This window comes from Rhodotorula paludigena (genome assembly GCF_050403205.1).
Source record: "Rhodotorula paludigena JCM10292 DNA, Rt_paludigena_JCM10292v1_ctg56, whole genome shotgun sequence".
NCBI lineage: Eukaryota > Fungi > Basidiomycota > Microbotryomycetes > Sporidiobolales > Sporidiobolaceae > Rhodotorula > Rhodotorula paludigena.
This window is the reverse complement of record NW_027481402.1, coordinates 71,982-95,765: the sequence shown is the minus strand read 5'-3', so window position 1 is coordinate 95,765 and position 23,784 is coordinate 71,982. Positions and strand designations below refer to the sequence as shown.

General features: G+C 65.3%; 5 protein-coding genes across 5 annotated transcripts; 3 read left to right on the top strand and 2 right to left on the bottom strand.

Annotated features, from left to right (window-relative positions):
- Nucleotides 1-257: 257 nt before the first annotated feature.
- On the bottom strand, nucleotides 258-2,224 carry JCM10292_004646 (uncharacterized protein; the record flags this gene model as incomplete). Its single annotated transcript, XM_076651748.1, has 3 exons — nucleotides 258-1,641; nucleotides 1,709-1,976; nucleotides 2,158-2,224. The coding sequence occupies 3 exons, from the start codon at nucleotides 2,222-2,224 to the stop codon at nucleotides 258-260; spliced, it is 1,719 nt and encodes a 572-aa protein (XP_076502717.1).
- A 472-nt stretch (nucleotides 2,225-2,696) lies between these two features.
- TOM22 (Tom22p) lies at nucleotides 2,697-3,857 on the top strand (the record flags this gene model as incomplete). The annotated part of the gene is made up of 4 exons (XM_076651747.1): nucleotides 2,697-2,717; nucleotides 3,047-3,123; nucleotides 3,295-3,652; nucleotides 3,768-3,857. 4 exons carry the CDS (start codon nucleotides 2,697-2,699, stop codon nucleotides 3,855-3,857), a joined length of 546 nt encoding a protein of 181 aa, XP_076502716.1.
- A 786-nt stretch (nucleotides 3,858-4,643) lies between these two features.
- Nucleotides 4,644-15,239, top strand: JCM10292_004644 (uncharacterized protein; the record flags this gene model as incomplete). The annotated part of the gene is made up of 9 exons (XM_076651746.1): nucleotides 4,644-6,255; nucleotides 6,313-7,160; nucleotides 7,222-10,593; nucleotides 10,658-11,570; nucleotides 11,628-11,686; nucleotides 11,746-13,995; nucleotides 14,056-14,176; nucleotides 14,236-14,930; nucleotides 14,997-15,239. The coding sequence occupies 9 exons, from the start codon at nucleotides 4,644-4,646 to the stop codon at nucleotides 15,237-15,239; spliced, it is 10,113 nt and encodes a 3,370-aa protein (XP_076502715.1).
- A 242-nt stretch (nucleotides 15,240-15,481) lies between these two features.
- On the bottom strand, nucleotides 15,482-21,170 carry JCM10292_004643 (RecQ family ATP-dependent DNA helicase; the record flags this gene model as incomplete). The annotated part of the gene is made up of 16 exons (XM_076651745.1): nucleotides 15,482-15,698; nucleotides 15,755-15,970; nucleotides 16,028-16,071; nucleotides 16,137-16,193; nucleotides 16,255-16,393; nucleotides 16,460-16,869; nucleotides 16,941-17,336; nucleotides 17,414-17,495; nucleotides 17,572-17,651; nucleotides 17,717-18,054; nucleotides 18,119-18,233; nucleotides 18,306-19,644; nucleotides 19,721-19,903; nucleotides 19,986-20,119; nucleotides 20,187-20,848; nucleotides 20,933-21,170. The coding sequence occupies 16 exons, from the start codon at nucleotides 21,168-21,170 to the stop codon at nucleotides 15,482-15,484; spliced, it is 4,650 nt and encodes a 1,549-aa protein (XP_076502714.1).
- A 916-nt stretch (nucleotides 21,171-22,086) lies between these two features.
- On the top strand, nucleotides 22,087-23,381 carry ROT1 (Rot1p; the record flags this gene model as incomplete). Its single annotated transcript, XM_076651744.1, has 6 exons — nucleotides 22,087-22,224; nucleotides 22,612-22,732; nucleotides 22,796-22,845; nucleotides 22,929-23,140; nucleotides 23,228-23,287; nucleotides 23,354-23,381. The coding sequence occupies 6 exons, from the start codon at nucleotides 22,087-22,089 to the stop codon at nucleotides 23,379-23,381; spliced, it is 609 nt and encodes a 202-aa protein (XP_076502713.1).
- Nucleotides 23,382-23,784: the final 403 nt, after the last annotated feature.

Below are 23,784 nucleotides of genomic sequence, written 5' to 3'. Positions count from 1 at the left end.
TTTTCACGCGCACGCATGCATGCTTCCGTTGTCTTCACATTCAATTGAGGCGTGTTCATTAGCTTCCCGCCGTGCTGCTCTGCCAGCCTTCTCGTCATCGCCGTCCGGGTTCCACCTGCATGCATCTCGTTTCTCGTCGCAGTGCAATGTTGTATCGAGCCTCTTCACTAGTCCATATCTACCGCCTAACGAGGGAGCGTGCGGGAACAACGCAGAATTACAACAACAGCACGACCAGGAAAGATTGCAGCGAAACGTCACGCTTCCTCCTCTATCACCGCTCGTGACACCTCTGCCGATTCGTTGTCTGCGCACGCGCCTTCAGGCCGCTGCGTCAGCGCCCGCTCAATCCGGTCCGCCTCTTCTTCCCACGCCGCCACACCGTCTCCCGCGGGGCTCGACCCCCACCACTCCTTCTCGCCCTCTCCCCTCTCCGCCCCGCGCTCGTCCGCCCCTTCCTCCTGCTCGTTCTGCTCTCGCCCCTCCGCCCACGCTACCCCTCGCACCCTCACGGCCCCAACGCTCCTGACCCCCTCGCGCTCTCTCAGCTCGTACTCGACGCACGCGCGCGGGGCAAACGCGCTCCACACGAGCACCGCCGCGCGCCTCGTCCCGCCCACGGCGCCCTCGCCCGCACGACGGAGGAGGCACAGCACGCGCGTCGAGGGCACGTTGCTCCAGCTGTGCCCGAGCGCGGCTTGCGTCCCGCCGCCGGCGCCGCTGAGCGAGAAGGGGAGCGGCAGGGCGGGGGACGAGTGCGACGCGGCGAGGCCGGAGAAGTGTGGCGACTGGAAGCGCGAATAGAGCGCGGCGGGGAGCAAGTGCTGCTTGTGCGGCGCGGGAGGGGGAAGGGTCGTTAAGGACGAGGTCATCGAGGCTGTGCGCGAGAGCGGGGCCGGCGCTGGCGAGTCCTGCGCTGCCGAGGGCCGAAAAGGCGGTCGAAGCGGCGGCGGAGGAGGAGGCATTTCGCCGACAGCGGGTGGCACAGCACCTTGTGCCGGTGCATCGTCGTCATGCGCGAGAAAAGACGGCGGCATCGGCCTCTCTCGCCCTTCGAACTCATCCGCGACCTGGTTGACGACGACGACCGCGAGGCGGTACACGTGCGCAAGGCGCTTGAGCGTGTCGCCCAGCTGCGCAAACTCCTTTGCGCGGTTCGCGAACCCGCTCGAGCCCGTCTCGGTCTCGGCGCGAAAGGGCGCGGCGATTGAGTCAACGACGAGGAGGCGGATGGGAAGCGCTGGGCGCGGTATCGAGGTGCGCGTGGACGAGAGGTACTGCGAAGGAGCGGGATCGAGGGCAGGAGAGAGCAGGGACGGGAGAGGCGCCGAGGACGCCGCGAGCGAAGCGAGGCGCTCGATCGCTGCCGGTGCATGGTACGACAAGACCGCCACAAGCGTGTCGACATCGGGTGCCTTCTCGGTGTGGACGTTGTCGAGGAAATCCCAGGCAGTGCGCGGCGCGGCGCCCTCGGTCGCCGGGACAGTCGACGCGAGGTGCTCGGCCATCGACAACAAGCGGGACGACGAGAGCGTGCCCTCGGACGAGACGAACAGTGCTCCGCCACCGAGTCCGCCTTGTTCGGGCGGTAGCTGCGCAGTCAAACAGAGCTGCAGGCAGATGTTGGTCTTGCCCGATGACCTGTTGTCGCCGGGGGTCAGGTTCAATCGCGCAGACTCTGATGCACGTATCTGTGAGAAACACGCACGACTGGCCCGCAATCTCGGTCAAGCTCCCGACGCGGACGCCGCCTCCGAGCAGCTCATCGAGCCCGGCATCGCCCGTCGTAAGGACCCTAGTGCCCTCTTCGCCAGCGCACAGCTCCGCAACAGTCCTGTCTCTGCTCTGCTCGATGCTGCACACCGCGCGCGCGAGCTCGTCGAGCAAGTGGGCAATGTCGGCGGGCGGGAGCTTGGTGCGGCGTGCGAGGATGGGCGGCGGGGTGAGTAGGACTTCGGCGGCGGTGAGATACTGCGCTGTAGGAGCCATTCGAACGAGAGTCAGCGCGCGTATGGCTCATGCGGGAGTGTACAGCGATGAAGGCGAGCGAGGCGGTGCCGATTCGGCGCACACGGCGGTTGAGCGCGACAGCCGGGACGCAGCCAGCCTCGGAACGCGCAGATCACTTCAGGACACGTCCCCGCAAGCTCGACTTGCCCTTGACGAGGTGCGCGCGGTACTTTGGCGTGAGCGAGGGAAGCGCCCTCAGCTCGACATTCTGCATGCGCGCAGCGCGGGCGGGCGCATGCGGGCGCGTTCACGGGCCACAGGAGCGAGCCCGAGCGCACGGCGGCGAGGATAGGCCGGAGGAGCGGACGGGACGACAGAGGTCGAGGAGCAGATCGCGCCAAAGTTGACATCTCGCAGACACGCAGGACGGCTCTTGGCACGCTTACAGCGGACAGCAGACGTTCGTCTGATGCGTCACATACGCGTTGTAAGCGCGAAAAGCTGCTTCAAAGGGTTGACCCGGAGTTTCCCTCTCCAGACCGCCTTTCATCGGCCCACCGCGCCCAGCACGACTACCGATCCCGCAGCTTTGCAGCAGATTGGAGAGGCAAGAGGTCGCCAAGGGCGTAGTGCAGGTGACTTGCGCTGACAGACGGTTTTGCCGCGACGTGTAACCGAGGAATCGTCAACCTGCTCTCGCTCAGAGTGCGCTCGCTACACTTGGGCGCTCAGACTGCAGGGCGCAAATGATGCATGTCTCTGTCTTCGTTCGGACCAGAAGAGGCGATCCTGCAACAAGCGAGAGTCGGGCAGACAGCCAGTGCAATAAATTGAGCCATCCGAGGCGAGTCGGACAGCTTGGGGTCAGGCAGCAGCACATCCTAGCGCAGCGTCGGGTGCCAGAGACACACTTGCCGAGAGAGCGCTTGGTCAGCAGCACAGTGCTGGCGGTAAGGGCGTGTAAGCGGTCAACGAAAGGCAGCAGGAGCGGGATGAGCGAGAGCGCGAGGACAGCACGGGGCGAGCGGCCGACCAGCAGAGCGACTCGAGTGCGGCACTTGGAACGCTCTCAGCAGGACTTCCGCTCCCTCTGCAGTGGCGCGCAGAGTCGTCGCTGCGAGACCGATGGTGGCCAGGGTTGCGCTCGCCCCAGTCGCATCCTCGCACAACCATGTGAGTGGGCGCACCAGAGACTGTACTGTGCAGCCTGCAAGAGCACGCACAAATCCCGCTGACCCGCCCCTTTGCCCGCGTTCCCTCTCCTCCTCTTTTCGTCCTCGCTCATCGCCTCTCGCCCGTTCTCCCCCTCGCGCTGCCCTGCCGCGCATCTGCGCACGCCTGCAGGGTCCGCGTTACCGAAGTCAACGACGACGCCTGGTCCTCTGCCTCGTCCGACGCCGGCTCCGACGTCGACTCGGTCGTCTCGGACGATGGCGACCTCCAGCTCGCGCCCTTTGACCCGAGCCAGGAGACGCTCGCCGACCGCTTCTACGCCCTGCGCGACATGATCCCGCCCACGGCCCGCGCGCAGATCGCCGACGCCGCGAGCGCGACGTCAAGCTGGATCCGCTGGACGGCGGGCAAGGCCGGCAACGCCGCGTGGATCGTCACGACCAGCGCGCTCCTCGTCGGCATGCCCCTCCTCCTCTCGATCGAGGGCGAGGCCGCGCTCGTCGCTCAGGAGAAGGAGTTCCTCAACCAGGTGCGCCCCGCCTCTCTCGCACTCGACCTATCCGCCGAGGGCAGACGCATGCTCGCATTGCTCGCCCTGTTTCGTTGAGAACGTGTAGCTGACATGGACACTCGTACGCCTTTAGCCGGGCGCCCCGAACCCCTATGGCGCTCCCGCGCAGCCCGGCGCACCAGGCCAGGCCGCGCCTCAGGGTCTCGTCCCCGCCGGCTTCTAAATAACGCAACACGACATCTTGTTGTGGTCGTTGCTGTGCGGAGGGTGTTGGAAGAATGGAAGGGGATGAGGTAGATGGAGGGAGACAGGGCGGAAGAGGCGGCAGAGCTCGGGAGGGAGAAGCCCAGTGACGGTGGGAGGAGGCGGAAGAGTCGACTCAATCCTTGTACAGTCTCTCGTTGTGCATCTTCGCAACTCTCTATTCACACGAAACATTTGACCGGGTCGTGTGCGTGCGCGAGCCTGCGGAGGCTGCCTCTTCGGCTGCTCGGTTGTCCGGAAGCATGGGCATCCTCGTGTGCCTTCCGCTGTAACCATTAGGCTCTGATCCAGTATTGTTGCGTGAATGCGAGTGGTCGCGGCAGGTTCACTCTCGCTCGGCTCCCCCTTTTCGCGCGACTTCGGGCACGACGAGAAGTTCGGCTCCACCTCGCGTCGCTCTCGCCTGTCCGCCGCCGCTGGGACTGCAGCGAGTGCTGCAGGCGATTGCACCTGACGGAAGGAGTGCTCACGCAGAGCAGGCTGCGCTCTCGCTTTGCCGTCGCTGGTCGCCGTCCGTGTGATCGCCTCCCCTCCTCCACTTAAGCTCCGACTCGACACAGTGGCATGCACGCCTGCTGAGTACCACGGGCCATCTCAGACGACGTGAGTCTCTTCACACAGCCTCGGACGGATCCGCCGGTGACAGCGGTGACATTGCTCCCGACCTCCAGCTCCCTCTCCATCCGGTCCGACTCTCTCCCGCGCCCCTGCCCACTCTCGTGCCGTATCTACTGAAGCGCACACCATGCTGCGCTACGTCCCCGTGGTCGTGGCGCTCCTCCCGACGATCGCCTTCTACACTCTCGTCCTCTCGCTCACGCTCTACGTCCTCCTTCCCGTCTCGCTCCGCCTCCTCGTCCTCCCTTCGCACATCCGCATCGGCCACTTCACCCTCTGGTCCCTCTCCCACCTAAGCTGGACCGGTCCCGCCCCCTCGCCCGATGGAAACCGCGACACCGACGGCCTGCGCATCTCGGTCGACCGCGTCGCGCTCGTGCGCTGGCGCGGCGGGACGGCTGCTGCGCGCGCCCGCGCGAAGCTGCATCACCTCGCGCAGAGCGCCAAGGCGGGCGTCAAGGGCGCTGCGGGGGCGGAGCCGAGCGACCGCAGCAGGCGCGCCAACCTCGAGACGGACCGCGACAAGGGCCGCGCGTGGTTCGTCGTCCGGCTCGAGGGCGTGCGCGTACGCGTGCCAAAGGCGCTGGCACTCGCCATTCCGCCGAAGCGCGAGTCTCCGCGGAAGGCGCAGCCGCAGCGTGCGCCACCGCCTGCCCAAGCGGGAGAGCCGAAGAAGGCCACGGGAGGGTTTCTCTCGGCGCTCAAGGCGCGCCTCTCGCCTCTCCTCGTCCTCTTTGCGCTTCAAATCGACTTCAGTCTCGAAGTCGAGGAGGTCGCCGCCTTCAGCGGCACGATCTGCGCGGGCGGGTCGCTCACAGCCGCGCGAGGAGCCCCTGACGAGCAAGAGGCGCGCGCCTGGGTCCGCCTCAACAACTTCCGGATCATCGAGCTCGCAGGCTCGACCTCACCGTCGTCCTCCTCAGCCTCTCCTCCGCCCGCTCCCCTCCCGGCAATCGAGATGCCCGACCCTCTCGTCGTGCGCGTCGCGGCGCCGCTTGTGCGCCAGTGTCCCGCCGTTCCGTCCGCCACGACAGATTCTTGCACGGTCGCAGCCGCGCCATCGTGGGCGCTGCGCGAACGCGGCGTGCGCGTCGCAGTCGAGTTCGGCGGCAGCGAACACGTCTCGTTCGCCCCGGCCGGACCATCGTCTGCCCCTCATCGCGCCTCTACCACGGCGGCTCAGCACGGCGCAAGGAAGCACCCGCGGCGCCGCTCGCCCCTCCTGAGGGCGCAAGAGGCCGAAGAGGCGTGCGCGCCGGGCGTGCACATCCGCGTGCACGAGCTCAAGCGCGTCCTTGGGCGCGTCGGCGAATTGGTGGCGCAAAAGGAGACGCGGCGGTGCGAGGCGCAAGGTGGAGCCGAGCCTGCCGAGCAGCGGGCCGAGGTGCAGGAGGAGCGCGAGCGCGAGCACGAGCCGAAGAAGGACAAACCGAGCCCGCTCGTCTTCCTCCGCTCGCTCGCGCTCGAGGTCCCGTCGGTAGTGCTCTCGGCGCACTACACGACGCCCGACTCGATCCTCGCGTCGGCCTCCGCCTCGACGGCGAGTGCGCTTCCGCGCACGATCGCTTTCGCGCTCACGCTTCGCGGGGCGAGAGCCGAGCTGAAGCTGGGCGAGGGCACGGAGGGCGTCAGGAAGGAGCACCGCGAGTGGCTGGCGGGAGGATCGAGCGAGGACGCGTGGTGCATTGGCGCCGAGTGGAAGGAGATCGAGGGGAGAGTGAAAGCGGACGGCGCAGAAGGTGCCGTTTGCTTCCGCTCGTTCATTTGCCGGACAGAGCTGACGCTCGCTTCTCCAGAGGACGTTCTCCTCGACGCGAGTAAGGCACTGTCGATTGGGCCGTCGCGCGTCGACCTGTCCTCGACCTGGCTTCCGCCGCCTCTCGCTCCGGCGCCTCACGCTTCGATCCGCTCCCACAACCTCCCGACCTATGTGCCTGTCAATCACAATGACGCGGTCGTCATCGCCGAGCTCTTTATGGGCGAGGTACGAGGGCACGCGCCGTTTGAGACGCTTGATGCCGCGCTGCGCATCTTCAAGGCGCGACCCCGTCCCGCCGCTCCTCCTGCCTGCTCGTCCCGCAAGAAGGAGCGCCGTCCCTCGGCTTCCGCCGCCGGCAGGGACAGCAAGACCATCGCGGGCCTCCCGCGCATCGTTGGCTCGCTCGTCGCCTCCGGCATCGAGTTGCGGGTGCAGGGCCCGCGCCCTAGCTCGGTCCCTTCCCCCGATCCTTCCGCCTCGGGTGATCCCGACGACCCTTTCTTCCGCTCGTGGAGCGCACCCGAGCTCCTCTGCCTCAGCTTCCCGAGCGGCCAGGTCAGCTTCGGCGGCGAGTGGACCGAGCGGAGCGTCAAGCGCTCCGAGGCGGACCGGCGCGCGGCACGGAGGGCGCTCAAGCACCGGAGAAATGCGAGTCGGAGCGCGAGTCGTGCGCGAGACAAGTGCGATCATGACGACGACGGCGACGACCGCGAGATGGGCCGCGGAGAGGACGAGGACAATCACGAGCGCCATAGAGACGAGGCCCGCCCGACGAGGACGTTCGAAGAGGAGTATGATGTGCCACCGCCTCCGCCACTGCACGAGGACTACTCGAAGCGGAGGTTCAAGCCGCTCAAGCCGATCCCCAATCTGACGAAGGATCTCGTGCGTGTTGACTTCCCGCTCTCTGCAGCTGGAACTCGACTGACTAAACATACTCCAATAGGACCGCTTCGGCCTCGAGTACCAGACTCGCCTGTCTCTCACGGCCGACACGCTCAACGTATACATCCTGGGCACGAACCACGAGCCGCACGGGCACGACTATCCCGATTCAGACGATGACTGGGACGAGGGCGCGCGGTACGGCATGCCCGCTCTGCCGTCTGACCCGGTCCGTCTCGACATTCTCGCACTCGGCCCGCTCGAGCTGTCGTCCGCCGTCCGCATCCTCGGCGACGAGAGGCAGGACCTCGCAAAGGGCATCGACGTCCCCTTTGTTGACCTAGCGCACTGCCGCGGCGAGCATGGCGTCTTGCTCGAAACCATTGAGGTCGACCTGTGGCGTCCCGCCGTCATGGGCTGTCTGCGCGACCTCCTGTCGGCAGCAGCGTTCGCCGCTGCGACCTCGACGCGCCCACAGCGTGGCGAACGCCGTCTCGCACGTGCGCCCGAACCGGCACCGCCCCTCGTCCCTCTCGTCGACCTCCTCCCCGCCGACCAGAACCTCTACATCGCTCTCGCTTCGTTCGATCTGCGCGTCGCCGGCACCGATCCCAAGGCCGACGCACACTCGTGCCGCGGCGTCGCGCTGCACTCGGGCCCGCTCGTCGTACAGTACTTGCTTCAGAGCGAGCACGAGCCGGGTCTGACGGGCAACTTCGCCGAGCGCAGCTCGCTCAAGCTCACCGAGGACATCCGCGTCGAGGCCAACGCGACGGCCAACCCGGCTCCTCCGGTCCTCGGCGGACCAGTCGAGCGTCCGCGCGTCGCTCTCGCCAAATTGAGCGTACTCGACTTCAGCATCGATCCGGTTGTCGACGCGCGAGCGAGCCGAGGCCGCAAACGCTTCGCTGCTCGCGGCGATGGCGAGGGCGAGTCTGACGGCGAAGAGGATTGGGAGATCCGCGGGCGCGCCGAAATGGCCGACCTGACCAAGCGGAGGAAGAGCATCATCCCGCCTCGCTTCTCGCCCAAGACGGCGCGGTCGAAGGAGGAGGCTGAAGTTGGCCGCGGGCTCGTCCTCGTTCCGCACCTCGCTCTGCGCCTGCGCGTCCAGCGGGCGCCTCAGATCGACGCGGTCGACGATGAGGACAATGCGGCGGCCGAGGAGCACCCTCCGGCAGCGCTCGACGAGATCATCCTTACCGTGGCGTCCGAGGTCCTCACGCTCCGCATCGAGCTGTTTAGCATCTACCTTTGCCTCGTCGCCATCTCGTCTTTGCGCTCATTGCGTACGCATCTCGGCGACAATCCCGTCGAGAAGACGGCCGCGCCCGTTCCCTCCGCGCACGCCAAGCGGCAGCGTCCGGCGCCGCTCTTCCGGGCCAGTGGCGACGTTGGCGACATCCACCTCTTCCCGACGCTCCCGCACGACACGCACGTCTTCATCACTTTTCGCCGCATCCTGTTCCAGCACACCAAGCTGTCCGGCGTTGTCGTCGAGTGGGAAAAGGCGATCCTCGCCGGGCAGAGCCCAACTGTTCCCGGCAAGTGGGAGGAGATCGTCTCGCTTCGCGGCGGTCAATTTCGCTTGCGGCCCGACCCGAACAACGACGGGTACCATCCATTCGTCATCGCCCTGGCGTGCGAGACGGCGCGCCTCCGCATTCCGTTCCGCTACGTCTTTTCGCGCATCATCGACAACACGGCGAGCCTCATCAAGGCGACCAAGCAACTCGTGTACGAGCACGTCAAGGGCGGAACGAAGATCATCATCGAGCCCGGGCCCGAAGAGGCCAAGCGCGTTCCGCAGATCGAGCTGCGCATCGGCCTGTTCGCGCTCGAGATGCAGGACGACCCGTTCGAGACCAAGCTCAACATCATCTGGCGCGCCGGGTACGAGGAGCAGAATGCTCGTCTCGAGCGCGAGCGCGCCTTCCAGGACAAGGTCGAGGCGATTCGACGTGCCGAACGGAGCGTCGGCGACGAGGAGCCCGACCCGGCGAGCGAGGACGACGACCGCATGTTTGCATCGCGCAAGAAGACCAAAGTCAATGGCAAGCACACGATCGATGTGCAAGAGGCCGAACGCGACCTGGTCGCCTTCAACTCGTCGCACTGGATCAAGCGCATCCGCAATGCTGGCGCCGAGCAGACTCGACGCGAGGAAGCGCTTACGCGTCGTCTGTACGGCGGTCGCGAGCGCAACGGTCGTGCGCACACTCGACTCCCCATCGACGTCCTACCGATCAGCCGCTCCGCTCCCCTCGCACGCGGGACTTTTCACAATGTCTCTTTAGTCGTCACGCGCCCGTCTTTCGCCGACGACCAGCTCGGCGATTTCCTCCACGACGTCGGCAAGGGCCTACCGCGCGACACGGTCTTCTCGCTCCTTGTCCCACTGCACATCTCGTGGAAGATGGATGAGGCGCGCTTTCAACTGCGCGACTACCCGCTCCCGCTCCTTCACGTTCCGCGCAACAATCGCCACGACGTGCCGAGCTGGGTTTGCGAGTTCGACCTCGTCATCGCCGAGGAGGTCAGCGGGCCTGAAGCCGTGCGGCGCGTCCCGTGCGCCGTCATCCCGCAACATGTCTTTGAGGGCATGGGCGCGCCCTACACGATCGTCGTCCCGCGATCCGCCATGCCCGTCAAGACCTACGCGACGCCGACCGTTCGCATCACGACGTCGGAACCGATGCGTATCGGGTGGGGAAACGCGGTCCAGCCAGCCATCCAGGACGTCGCGCGCGTCGTCGACACGCTCACGAAAGCGTCGCCCGATCCGTCCGACCGTATCGGGTTCTGGGACAAGATCCGCCTCCAGCTGCACTGGCGCGTCCAGCTCCTCTTCCCTGGGGCCCATTCCTCCGTCATCTTTCATCTCAAGGGCACACGGGACCCGTACTCGCTCGTCGGGTTCGGCGCCGGGTTCGCAAAGGCGTGGAAGGGCAACGTCCAGTTCCGCCTCGGCCTCGACAACCCGGACCACGAGTTCTTCCAGGTCCTCAGCGATCAATACGTCCTCGGCATCCCCAACCTGCGCGACTACGTTGATGCTGCAGCGACCGGTCTCTCTACTCGCGAAGGCCAGGATGGAACGGGCGGCCCGCTCGGCGGCCCTTCCGCCGCCGGTACGGACGGTGTCTCGGCGTACGCGGCATCGACCGTTGGTGGCGACGAGTACGATACGGCGAGTCACGTCACGGCCGAGGACGACGACATCTCGTACTGGATCAAGGTTTGCGCAAAGTGCGTGAACGGTGTTCGCTGGGGCATGGGCATCCGCCTCGAGCGCACCTGCCGCGACGAGTCGTGCGACAAGCCAACTTGCACCGGCATGTCGACCTTCCATCGGCAGTGCCGCATGTTCGACTTCATCCCTCACTGGCATGTGCACACCAAGACGGCCGCCGCGATCGGTCCGCATGGCGAGGTGCGCTGCAGCCCGGATTTCTCGTGACGAACGCTCCAAACTGATCCCCGCTGCCCTTGTGCAGATCTCCGACTCGTTTGCCGGCTTCCGGTCCGACTTTGTGCACTTTTCGCTGTCGCTCACGTCGCCGGCGAACCTCGAGCTTCCCGCCCGCGAGCGGAACTCGCCAGTCGCCGAAGCAAATCACAACGTCGAGGCCGGCTCCAATTCGTTCCACTTCACGCCGCACGCCATGACGCACTTTCACCGCTGGTGGAAAACGTTCGACGGCTGCATGTCGCTCCCGATCCGGCAAGGCAAGCTCTTCCCTCGTGCGCAGGCACCGTCGCCCAAGTTCGGCCGGCACACGGCAACGATCAAGTACCGCTTCAGTCTCGCGCCGCTCTTCATCGCCCATACGTACCGCCAAGACACGTGGGCCGAGTGGTCGCGCGGCGAGACGACCGTTCTCGGCATGAAGGGCAAGATCGGCCGGTTCAACGTCGACCTGCACCAGCGCACGCAGGAGATGGTCATCCGCCGCGACGAGATGTCGGAAAGCAAGACGGTCAAGCACAAGGCGTTCTACATGGCCGAGGTCGACATGGACGTGCTCGACCTGCGCTGCATCTCGGCCCTCTTCCAGGAGCCGATCAAGGCGCAAGTCGCTCCCGCCGATGCCGACGCCGACGAAGAGGCGAACCCGCCGCCTGTCTACGAATCGTACGGCGCAAGTTCGGAGGCCCAGGCGTGGATCGACTACAACGACTTTCACGACGCCATCTACACGATGCCGCTCGAGGAGGAACCAGCGATCCGCATTCTCCCGTTCATGGTCTGTCCGCGCTTCACCTACTATCGCCACAAAGATGCGGCGCCTACCAAGGATGCCGACGACGAGGTCCCGCCCGAGAACGAGAGGTCGACGCCCCCGGAGCGGCCCAAGTCCAAGTTCGGCAACGAGCTCTCGCACATTTGCCTCATGGGTTGCGCAACCGGTACGCGCCGAATTGTCAAATGAGTGTGGGGTCGGGTCTGACTGACTTCTCCTACAGATACCGTCACGGTCCAGATCGAGGAAGCGGAGAACCGCCTTGTCGAGCTCGAATCGCAGGCGAGTCCTCTTCGGCCGCCGCGTTACGGTCAACGGCTCACCCTCTCGTACGCACACAGCTCGCACAGTCGGACGACCAGGTTCGCTCGGACGAGATCGATCTTCGCATACGAGCCGTTCGTCGCATCGTCGAGCGACTGTGCAAGGTCCGCGACGAGGCGAGTCAGGCGACTCAGAGGCCCGACAGCGACTCGCATGTCGATCAGAACCATTGGCGTAGTCCGCCGACGCCTGCGACGCCCGCCACGCTCGAGGAGGATTCGGGCGACTCGTCCTCTTTCCCGCATCTCACGAACACGCTCTTCGAGGAATGGGGACAGTGGGAGAATCGCTATATGATCCACAACCCGTCGGTACAGGTCTCGAACGCCATCCGCGAGATCCTCCTCAAGTACTACTACTCGTCGCGGGATCGCAAGGGTTTCGTCTACCACGCGTCGGCATCGGTCTTGCGCTTCATTCGCGACCTTGCAAAAGACCACGAGCGCAAGCAGAAGCGCGACTGGTCGCGCCGCAAGTCGACGCGCACGGGCGGCTCAACGTCGGCCAAGCGCAGCGGTGCGTTCCAAGACTCGGAGCAGACAAATCGCCTTCTCGACGAGTTGGCCAAGCGCGGCGGCGGCATGTGGGCAACCAACGAGGAGCAGCAAGCCGACGACGACCGACAGCACTTCGGCGACCACCTCGAAGTGGACCCGTACCTCGCTGCCGCGGCGCTGCCCGAAGAGTACGATACCAATTCGGGGCACCTGTGCATGTTCATCAAGCCGCAAGTCTCGCTGCAGAGCGACGTCGACGACCGCTCGACACTCATCATTGCCGCCTTTCGAGCGCAGGTCAAGGTCTTCCAGGTCCTCGACACGCGCATCGTCGATGACCCCGTCAATGCCGAGGTGCTGCATCAGACGTTCGCGCGTCTCGATGGTCTTCAGGTCTTCTACCCTCGGCAGCAGGTGGCGCGGCGCGACCGTACCTTTGCACAGGCGTTCGTCCCGCTCGAGACGCTCGTCGACCTTCGAGTCGAGCCGTGGGGCTTCGACCGCGTTGTCTCGCGCACCTCGGCTGCCATGCGCTACGACAAGTTCAACCAGCTCCGTCTGAGCTCAAAGCGCGGCTTTGCCGACGGCGGCCTCGGCTCCGGCGGCCCTGCCAGTCACTTCCACACGGCGACCGACCGTGTCTCGTTTGAAGCCGAGAAATTCTCGCTCTCGGCCAATCCCGCTCACTTTGCCGCCATCTACAACGTCGTGACCGACCTCATCCTCTACAGCGACCCGCTCCGCAAGTCGCGCAACTCGAAGGTCGAGGCGCTCGTCTTCACGCGCGACTTCTCCAACCTTCGCAGCGTCATGGAGACGGTCGGCGGTCTTCAGCAGCAGATCCGCGCCATTGCCGGCCTCGCGCAGCAGTTCCAGCTTCACATCGACGAGCTCGACGACGAAGGCCACGTCGAGCTGTTCCTCGGACGAGCCGAAGCAGTACGACTCGCGCACGAGCTCAGCCTCGTCGTCGAGGCCTTCACGCGCGCGCAGGAGTCGAACGGGCCCAAGACGACCAGCAAGCGTGCAGGACTGCAGCTCGAGTCGCGCGCGGCCGAGCTCACCTGGCACATGCTCGACAAGGAGGATCTGCCCTTCGCCAAGTTCTCGGTCATCGGCGCCGAATTCTCATGGGTGTCGAAGCAGGATGGCTCCGCTTCGAACCGCATGGTCATAAAGGACCTCCGCGCCCTCAACAGCAGTCCCGAGCAGATCTTCGCCGAGATTGTCGCGAAGGCCGACGTGGGCGACGCTGACAACCAGCTCGCCAAGATGGACGTCTTTGCGGCGGCCGTCTGGAACTCGCTCGCGCCCGTCGGTGGCATCTCGATAATCGAACGGTTCGAGTTGCACCTCCACCCCGTCCGCCTCCAGCTCGAGCACCGCATGGGTCGCAAGATTGTCGACTACCTATTCTCGGAACGCCACCAGCGCTCGGCACCCACATCGTCACCTCCGCAGTCTTCTCCGCGCAAGTCGTCCAGCCCGCTCACGGGTCCCGGCACAAACGCCCGCGCGAGTCGCTCGACCGAGTCGCTTGTTCCGCCACGGACCAGCTATGCGAGCACGGGCGACCGCACCCTCGCCTCGTCCAGCGCATCGATACGCAGCACCGAGCATCGTCTACGCAAGGCCATCTCTTCCGACATGCTCGTCGCCGATGTCCGCGAGGAAGGGCTCGACGCTGACGAGATGCGGCACCGCGCCGCTTCCAACGCGACCTTCATCTTTGTCGAGATATCTTCGACGTTGCTGTGCTTGACGTACCGCGTGCGTAACCGCGGCTTCGCCTTTCGCATGCCTGCCGGCTAATGGACTTTGACCTCACAGAGCGAGAAGGAGGACAAGTCGAGCTTGCCTAACATCTACAACATCACGTACTCGACCCCGCTCATCCAGTACCGATCGAAGACTTGGTCCTTCCTCGACATGCTCGACGAGCTCAAACGCGGTGCGCACCTGACTACTGCGAGACCTGAATTGTCAAGCTGATGGCATGCGGATGCGCAGACATGATTCGCTCGGTTTGGCAGCAGAAGGGCCAGCTACTAGGCCAGCTCTTGTCGCGTACGCACCGCCGCCTTCCGCTCGCCGACGCCCGCTCCGCTGCGAAACAAGCTGTCCAGACCTCAATCCGGAACCGCATGAAGTCCGTCAAGTCACGTACCTCGACTTTCGGGCAGAACAGTCGCATTCCTGCGCCTTCGGCAGCGGCAGTTGCCCCCGGCGCCATGGCCGCCGCGCCCGTCGCCAAGCACGAAGACCCGCTGCACGGCGATGTCGACCAACTCACGGAGTCGCCACGAAGCAGCATGCAACACGACTCGCCGCGCCTCTCGCACTCTTCGTCGCGATCTTACAGTAGCGCGGAGGACGAGCAGCTCCCCTTCGACATCGCGGCTGCCGAGCTCGTCCACCCTGAGGTCGAGCTTGATCATCACAAGGAGGAAGGGGTCGGCGAGACGTACGAGCCTTTCTCGCAGGCGACCCAGCAGCGCGAGGCTGTCGAGGCGGCCGGCGGAGACCGCAACTCCCCTGTCATGGTTGCCGAGCCCGACAGCATCGACGACCAGGAGCACGCCGTCGAAGAGCGAGCGCGACACGACCAGCACGAGCGCGAGTCTCGCGACGGCCAGCGCAGTGAGCCTGAGCGCGACCGCAGTGGTAGCGGTGCAAGCAAGTTTGACAGCACGAGCAGCGGCGAAGTGCGTTTCGCCTCTTTACGCAACGGGCAGGACTGCCCTCACTGACTCGCTGTTTGCTGTCTGCAGCGCTCCTACTCGTCACTGCCTTCGACGACGTCGCGGTCGAATAGCATTCGGCCGTCTCCTCGCCCGGCCCAGGTCTCGGCTTTGGCAAGTCCAAGTCGTCGCGACTCCACCTCGTCCCGCTCCTTCTCGACCTCGAGCCACGGCTCGGCGGGCTTCCCGCATCACGCGCCCATTCGCCGCTCGACGGTACAGATGAACGAGGTGGACAAGGCAAGGATGCTCTTGGGCAAATCGTTGGACTAGCATGTGAAGCATGTTCTCTGTTGTCAGTGCCCTGTTGTGTCCTCCGATCATTCCCTTGTTGTCAACAGCAGCTGTATGACTCTCGAGGGCACAAGCATTGCGCGAGTCGGCGTGAGAGTGAAGATATGGAAGAAATGCTTTGCGCGCGGGGGGAGGACGAACGACAGGGCTACGGCAGACGAGACGCGAAGCAACGACAACAACACAGGAGACACACTGATGCGATACGCCCCTCGCTCCGATCACTTGCGCTTGGCAATTGGCATAGCCCTGATGCCACCGCCGCCGCCGCCGCCGCTCGATCCGCCGCCCTTCTTGCTTGTCGAAGAACCGCTACCGCCGCCGCTCCCTTGATAGCGGAATGCGTCCAAGTCGAGCTGCTTCTTCTGGGTCGTGGAGCTGGGTCTTGCACCGGAAGTACTTGACGACTTATTCGGGTTGTTCGAGGCAGAAGAGCGGCTGCAGAACGTCGAGGGTGAGCTTTATCGCACGGTGCAGGGCACGAGCGGACTCACGCTTGTGCGGCAGCAGCAGCGGAAGCCGCAGCGGTCGTGCTAGCGGGCGCTGGCGCTGATGCCGGCTTCACAGCGCCACCGGGTGGTGGTTGCTTCTTGGCCTTCGCGGCGGCACCGTTGGCGGCGGCTGCAGCGTCCTTGCGCGCCTTGATGCACATCGACTTGCCGCCGCTGGTGTCCCACCACTGGCACTGCTCGTCCGACAGGCCGTCGATGCTGCGCGAATGCGGATTTCAGCGAAATGAGCGCGCCAAGCTGAAGGCTGTGACGCACGTCAAGATCTCGCGATAGCTGGTGGGCTTGAGCGCAGCGATGCGCTGTGCCATCCGAAATCTGGGTCAGTGCCGTTCAACTCGCATTTTCACCGAATCGAGCTGCGTACCTGCAGCTGCTCCTGCGTGATGATTCCTTCCGCTTCGCAATCTTCGGTGACGGCGGCCTGAGGCGGGCGCAAGGCAGGTCAGCCCTGGCGGTCATCCAGCTAGCAGGAGACCGCGCACCTGTTCACGCAGGTCGATGAGCTGCGCGAGAAGCTGATCCGTGATCGGATCGCTGCCGGCCTTGCCACCAGAAGCACCCGTGACGGCGGTGGCGAGCGAAAGCGAGCTGGTGCGGACGATGCGGCCGCCATAGTCGTCCCTATGGCGGTCAGCCCGATGTCAGCCCTCGAACGGATCCTCGTGGCAGACGCGGCGGGGTACGCACCACTCGGCCTCGTTCGAGTCGTAGATCCCCTCGTGCTCGTCCAGTAATTCGTCAACATACTCGCCACCGTACTCGTCGTGATCGTACGACTCGTTGACGCGCGAGCGAGAAGGCTGCAGCTGCAGCTGCTTGTCCTTGCCCTTGGCCCCAGCCGTCGACTTGGAAGTGGCGCTTTTGCCATTGCCGCCCTTGGTAAAGCCCATCGAGAGGTCGAGCTTGCCCGCAATGACCTGCTGTGCACGAGGGCCGAGCGTGACGTAGGCGTTGGTGAAGCCGAGACCGTTGCGCTCGTAGCGCTCACCGAGAACCTGCTCGGCCGCGAGAAGCTGGAAGAGGCGCTCGGCATCGCCACGGTCGATGCCGGAACCCTTGCCGGCGTAGGGGAGCTGGTCGTGACCTGCTTGCGAAATCTGCGGGCGCTCACGGTCAGAGTCAGGGAATGTCACGACAGCTTGCGTGCGGCGCGGCGTCGACGACCCACCTTCTGGGTCTTGCTGCCGCGGAAGACGTCAATGGCGTAGAGCATGGTGACTCCCTTGTCCTTCTGTATCGACTTGACGAGCTGGACCGCATCGCGCGCGAGAGCCGTCACGTCGCGCATCTCGACGTTCTTCGGCGCCATGCAGTTGTCGCACGTCTTGTGGCAGCTCTCGCGCGGGAACTGCTCGCCAAAGTACTGGAGGACCTGCGTCCGGCGGCAGTCGGTCTCGTTCATGCAGTACTGGACGACGCGGCGCAAGTTGGCGCGGTTGTGGTCCTTCTGCTCGCGCGTTCCGTCGCCCTCGTCGATGAGGCGCATGATGAGCTTGGTGTCCGAGTAGGCGTAGAAGAGGACACAGATCGAGTTCTTGCCGTCGCGACCTGCACGTCCCGTCTCCTGCAAAAGGAAGCATCGGCGAACGTGGTCAGCGAGACTGCCGGCACGTGACGGCAGTTCCGGGCGAGTGCACGCACCTGGTAGTACGCCTCAAGGCTCTGCGAAAGAGAATAGTGGACGACGAAGCGTACGTCGGGCTTGTCGATGCCCATGCCGAATCTGCGTTGTCGGTGCGGTCGGACCAGGTCAGTTGGCACAACTAGAGCGAGATGAGAGAAGACGGAGCACAACGCACGCGATGGTGGCGCAGATGACGTGGATCTCACCCGACTGCCACTTCTCCTGCACGCGCAAACGATCGTTCTTGTCCATGCCCTGCCGTCGCATCGAGTTTATCGTTAGTCTGCGCCCGGGCATGAGCGACCGTTCACGATACGCACGGCGTGGTAATGAGCAACGCGAATTTTGTGCTCGCGGCGAAGACGCTCGGCAACGTCCTCACACTGCTTCTTGCTCGAGCAGTAGATGATTCCGCACTCGCCCACGTGGCTCGTCTGGATCAAGTCGGCGATGTCGGACAGGATGTGCTTTGTCTTCTTGCGGACGTGGTACCGGAGGTTGGCGCGGTTGAACGACGATGTGAGCATGAGCGGCGAGGTCATGCCGAGGTTGGTCGTCACGTCTTGTTTGACGCGGTCGTTCGCCGTCGCGGTGAGCGCAATGAGCGGCACGCCCGGATAGTCGCGCTTGAGCGTGCCCATCTCCTTGTAGTCGGGGCCTGCGCTCGACGCGGGCCAGTCAGCTTGAGAAGGTCGTGCGAGGGGCGGAGAGACGAGACGCACGGAAGTCGTGACCCCACGAGCTGACGCAGTGCGCCTCGTCGATGACAAAGCGTGCGAGCTGGCGGCGCGCGTGGAGGTCGGACAGGAGGGAGCGGAAGGCGGCGCTCTTGACGATCTGCGACGCACGCCAGCAGGATAGACGTCTCGTCAGCATTCGTTCAGGGCATGCTACAGAGGATCGTCGTACCTGCTCCGGCGTGACGTAGGCGAGGCAAGCCATGGGCGGGTCATTCCTCAGGCAGCTCAGCGCGAACTTCTTGTCGTTAGCGCCCATGGTCGAGTTGAGAAAGACGACGGGGATGTCCTTGTCGACGAGCGCCTTGGTCTGGTCCGAGATGAGCGACAGCAGCGGTGAGACGACGATGCTGACGCCGCGCGTCACGCCCGACGAGATGACGGCGGGCAGCTGAAAGCAGAGCGACTTTCCGCCGCCGGTCGGGAGGAGGACAAACACGTCCTTGCCGCTCAGCGTCGCGTTGATCGCCGCCTCCTGGTTGACGCGGAACTTCTCGAGCCCGAAGCGCTGCCGCAACGCCTTGTGCACGTCCCGCGTCCAGGGGTACGTCTTGCCCGCAGGCGCTCCTGCGGCCGCCGGACCGGCTCCACCTGCCCCAGTCGTCTTCGAAGACGAAGCCACGGCGCTGAACTGCCGAGCAGGCTCTTGGATGACTATGTCGCTCGCGGTCGAGACGGCCGAGAAATTGCGCTGTGGGGGCTGCTTCTGCGGCTCCTGTCGCCGAACCGGCGGCGGCGGGTCGTCAAGCAGCATCGGCGCATACCCGAGCCCGAGCGCTGCGCCCGCCGGCGCCTTCTTGCGCTTCGATGCCGAGGCGGCAGCGGCTGCAGGCGGCTCCCGCTCGACGATCTCGAGGCTCTCGTCAATGTCGTCGTCGCCGACTGCGCCTGCGAGATCGTCGTCAAAGTCGACGCCGTCGAGCAGCGCCGAAACGTCCTCGCTCGCGAGCGCAGGCTGTGGCTGAGGGTACGGTGCCCGGCTCTTGCCCTTGGAGCTCGAGAGCGGCGCGGCGGCCGGACCGGTCGCGCCCGCAGGCCGGAAAGCGGTTGAGCTCGTCCCTGCCGCGCGAAACGCGGACGAGGTCGAGGGCGTACCGACGACCGGCTGTGCAGGAGCAGGTGCGGGTGCCGCGGCCTGACCCGAGGCGGTCGAGCGCTTCGTCGCGAGTGCAGCGATCGTCGCGCTGTGCTGGCTATCGGTGCCGCTCGTGACCGAGCTCGCCTTATTCTGCGGTGCCGCAGCGCGTGACGCCGAGAGGGCAGTTGGGACAGGACCGTGTCTTGCGCCGAGAGCGGCGGGCGAGTAGTGCAGCGGCGGGGCCTGCTGCTGTTGTTGTAGCTGGTAGTGCGCTGAACCGAGCGGGCGGACGACCGAGGGCGAAGGAGCTATCCCAGAGGGGAGGAGGCTCGAGATGCGCGCGGGCGGTGGAGGGCGGGCGGCGCTGCCGGGACGGGGGGACGAGATGGCGCCCGAGGCGCGGAGCTTTGTGATGCGCGTATCGAGCCAGGCGCTGTGTCGAGAAGGACCCTGCGTCAGCTTGAATGCTCGAGTGACGGAGCGACTTGGAGGAGAGCGTATCAACACACATGTTGTGCCGCAAGTAGTCCTCGTCGTTCCCAGCATGGCTCCTCCCGCCGTGCGCGACGACCTCAGCGAGCTCTTCAAGCATGTTCCCGCGCTTCTCGGTCTCGATCTGCAGGTCGGAGCAGGCGATCCCGGCCGCAACGAGCTGGGCGCGCGTTTCGGCGAGGCGCTCCTCGACGTAGGACCTGCGGGTGCCGCGCGAAGAGTCAGCACAGGTGCATCGCGTTGCGGGTGACCCGCGCAAAGTGTCAGAATGAAGCGACTCACAGGGCGAGGCGGCATTCTCCATCGTCCTTGCCCTCGTCGGTTCTGCCGCCGTTGGTCGCGATCTGGACAAACTCGTCCATGAGCTTAGCACGGCGCTGCGTATACCCGAGGAGGTCGGCCTCGAGCTTGACGATCTGAGGGCAGAGGGACAGCGGTGAGCGACCCATTCGAAGCGCGACTCAGAGGAGAGACTGAGCGCACCTCCGACTCATTCAGCTCGGTCGCACCATCTTGTCCAGCCATTCCCGCCGCTTCCTCCCCCGCCGTTACGCGCGTAAACGGACTGGACGGGTCCGTCCTCCTCGCCACCGCCTGCTCGAGCAGCTCGCCCTCTGCGCCTCCGTGCTCGCTCTCGGGGATCTCGACCTCGCCCTCGCCCTGTCCCGCCCCTTCTGCCAGCCCAGTGCTGTAGCCCGAGTCGTCCGACACGCGCGGCCGCTTGTGTATCGGCGGCTGCGGCTGCGGCGGCTGCTGCGCCGACGGCGGGCGGTTCTCGTCGCCTCCCTCTTCCGCGTCTTCATCGTCATCCAGCTCGAGCTGGTCCACCTCGTCGTCTGGAGCTCGCCGCATCGCCTGCGCTGCCGCTGAAGCAGGAGATGGTCGCTTCTGTGGCACGACCGCTGCGCCCGCCGCGCCTCGACTCGCGCTCTGGGGCGTCGCAGCGGCGGCAAAGTGGCCCGAGACGACGACGTCGCTCTTCTCCCGCTGCAGCTGCGGAAGCATGCGAGTCTGCGCAGCCTCTGCCGCGGCGCCGAGAGGGCCGAGCGGGGTGCGCGGGCGCGAACGAGGGTGCGAAGCGGAAGACGAGGAAGGGGTGAAGGGCGTAGGGGTCCAGCAGCCGGGCGCGGCGATACGAGAAGCGGCTGTTGCGTCCGCACGTAGTGAGTCAGCGAGAGTAACACTCGCACTGCACAGCAGGTTCAAGCAGCGATGGAAGCGAGACGCACCTCGACCTGATTTCGCAGGAGCAGCCGCCGCAGCACCGTCGTTCGGGCCCGCCAGGGGCACGACCTTGCCCGCGACCGCGCCAGGCATCTCTCTCATGCCCGTCCTGCGCTCCTGCGCCCCTGCCGTGTCTGCGCGGGGCGTGCTCGTCGCCGGGTGGCCGCGCGAGGTCGAGGCGGTGTGGCTCGGCGCGGGGGCCGCGTGGGACGAGCCGGCGGCGCGGAAGCCGCCTGGTGGCATCGTGCGAGTAGGCTCTCGGCCAGCACAGGGCGCAGCGGGGCTGTGCGGACGACAGAGGCGAGAAAACAGGCGCGCCGAGACGCGTCGCAGCGGGGGAGCGAGCCAAGTTGACTTTCGAGGAGACCGCTCTCAGCGCGTGTGCGGGCACATGCTACGGCCTCCACTTGTACTGACGAGGTACTCGATACACTGCAGCCGGTCGCACGGAATGCGCGCGAGGTCGAACGGAATGTCAACCTCTCAGTCCCGCTCTTGAGTCCTCTGCAAGCTTTGCTTTCACTCAGTCTTCTTCAAAGTGTTGCACTATCGACGTCCGGGGCTCCCGGAGGGGCATGTGCAAGGGCAGAGGCAGGGGCGGCGCTTGGACCAGCAAGCACTGCATGTCTCCTGCTTTACCAAGCCCTTGCACACTCAGCGCGAGCACAAAACGGCTGTCCGAGCTGCACAGACTGCGTGCGTTCTGTGTTACTGTAGTGAGGCAAGCCGGGAACGAAGTACAGGCGCCAGGGTGAGAGTGGACGGTCCATCTGGAGCAACTCAGGCAGGCGGGGCAAGTCAGCAGCCTCTGCAGGATCTATTCGGCCGCCCGAGTTACTTCTCGAGGTGCAGAAGACGGCGTTCAACTCTAGAGACAGCGTGCAAGCAGTGTGAACCCGGCGACAAGGCGACTCGGAGCATAGATATGCGAGCGTGAAGGAGCGGAAACAGCATGGGCGGACGGCAGGACGTGCCAAGCTGGTCTCACGAGAGACAGTGAGCTCGCTCCGAAGCAGAGCAGTCCTGCCCAAGCTATGCGCGAATGCGGGCTGAGCGAGACCCGCCAGCTAGGGACCGGCGGAGAGGGTCCACCGTCGACCGCTCTCTCCCCTCGCTTAGACCGACTGAACGAAGGCTGCCCCGCCCTCGAGAGTACACGATGCTGTCTCTCACGCGCACCCTCGCGCTCGCCCTCTGCGCCGCCGTCCTCGCGCCGTCCCTCGTGCGCGCACAGAACAACCTCACGTCGCTCTACGGAACCTGGTCCAGCGGTAGCGGCGCCGTCCTCACTGGGCCTGTGAGTCTTCTGCACATTGTCCAACAAGGCTGCCAGCCTGGCCAGACGCTAGGGAGGCGCTTTCGAGGTGCAGCTTGGCGCGAGGATCGGGCACTCCGAGGCGGGAACAGTGCGCCGTGCGGCTCGGAGGGGGCGCTCGGCGAGGCGTCTGCGGGATAGCATAGGCCTGGGAAAGGCCGCGCGGTCCTCGCGGCGCCGAGACGGTTCTGTGCCGCTAGGCTCGTCTCACGGGATCGGGGATGCGGACGATGAAGGCATTGCGCATGCGCGATGTTGGCGTGCGCAGGGCTTTGGAGTCGACGGGACATTGAGCAACAGCCAGGTCGTCTACGGACTCGCTGGGAGGACAACTCCGCTGACCCGCCTTCTCGTCGCCTCGACGTGCAGGGCTTTGCCGACCCGATGAACAACGATCGCCCGTTCATTTACCCTTCCAACACGGGCATCGCCTACTCATTCACCGACGACGGCTACTTCGAGTCGGCGCAGTACCGCTTCAACTCGAACGGTGCGGCCTACTCGCTTGCCCTTCCCCTGCGCCGGGAGTCGTGCTGACGTCGCTTCCCTGCAGCCTCTCGCCCCGACTGCCCGAGCGCGCTGCTCACTTGGCAGCATGGCACTGTGCGTCCCGCCGATTCGCCTGGTTTTGCCTTGCTGTCCCGAGCGACGAGCTGACTCGGATGTCTTGACCGAAATGCGCGCAGTACCAGCTGCACAACAACGGCTCGCTGACGATGACACCGGCGCCGTTCGCCGAGGACGGGCGAGTGCAGACCGAGAACCCGTGCACGCCGCAGACGGCGATCCTCGCCCAGTTCAACGAGTTTGAGCTGTGGAACGAGTGGAGCGTCACGATCGACGTCAATCACGAGGCGTACATGCTCCAGGCCGTCAACTACAACGGCAAGCTGCCGAGGTGCGTCGAGCCGAGACACGCATCGCTCGCACGCGCGCGGCCGTCAAGTCGGCGTGAAGACTGATCATTCGTGTTCTTCCCGCACAGGCTCTTCCTCACAACCCGCCCGCCCGCAATGCTCCCGACCACCAGTCTGACAGCGATCTAGTGCGTATCGCTCTGCGCACCAATGTGTTTCCTGTGCGAGGCTGACCCTTTTTCGCTCGCGCACAGCAACGGCTCTGTACCGCTCTCCGCTTAATCTCTCTGTCCGACGCCCCGCCACGCTATACCCTGGTCCCCTTTCCACGACCTCTCTGTGCACAGACAGTGAGTCTACGTCCGCTGCTGCGGCGTCTCGGAGAGCACGAGCTGATAGCTCCTCCCCTGCAGTTCTTTCGACACCCTTTCTTGCCGGCGTTTCCTCCTAGCGCGGTCGCTTTCACTGGGCACGAGTGTAGACCACGCATGGCTGTTCTACCCGTTTCCCAGTCTCGACCATCTCCGTGTTGTGCAGTAGTCCGTCTCCGCTTCTAGCTCGCAATGGACACTCCCCCTACTTCCCGTTCGCGCGTGCATAAGTCCGTGCAGAGAGTCTTTACCGAGTCTACAGATGCGCCGTCAGCCTTGTTCTGTGCGAAGTGCGAGGGAAGTTGTCCTCTCGA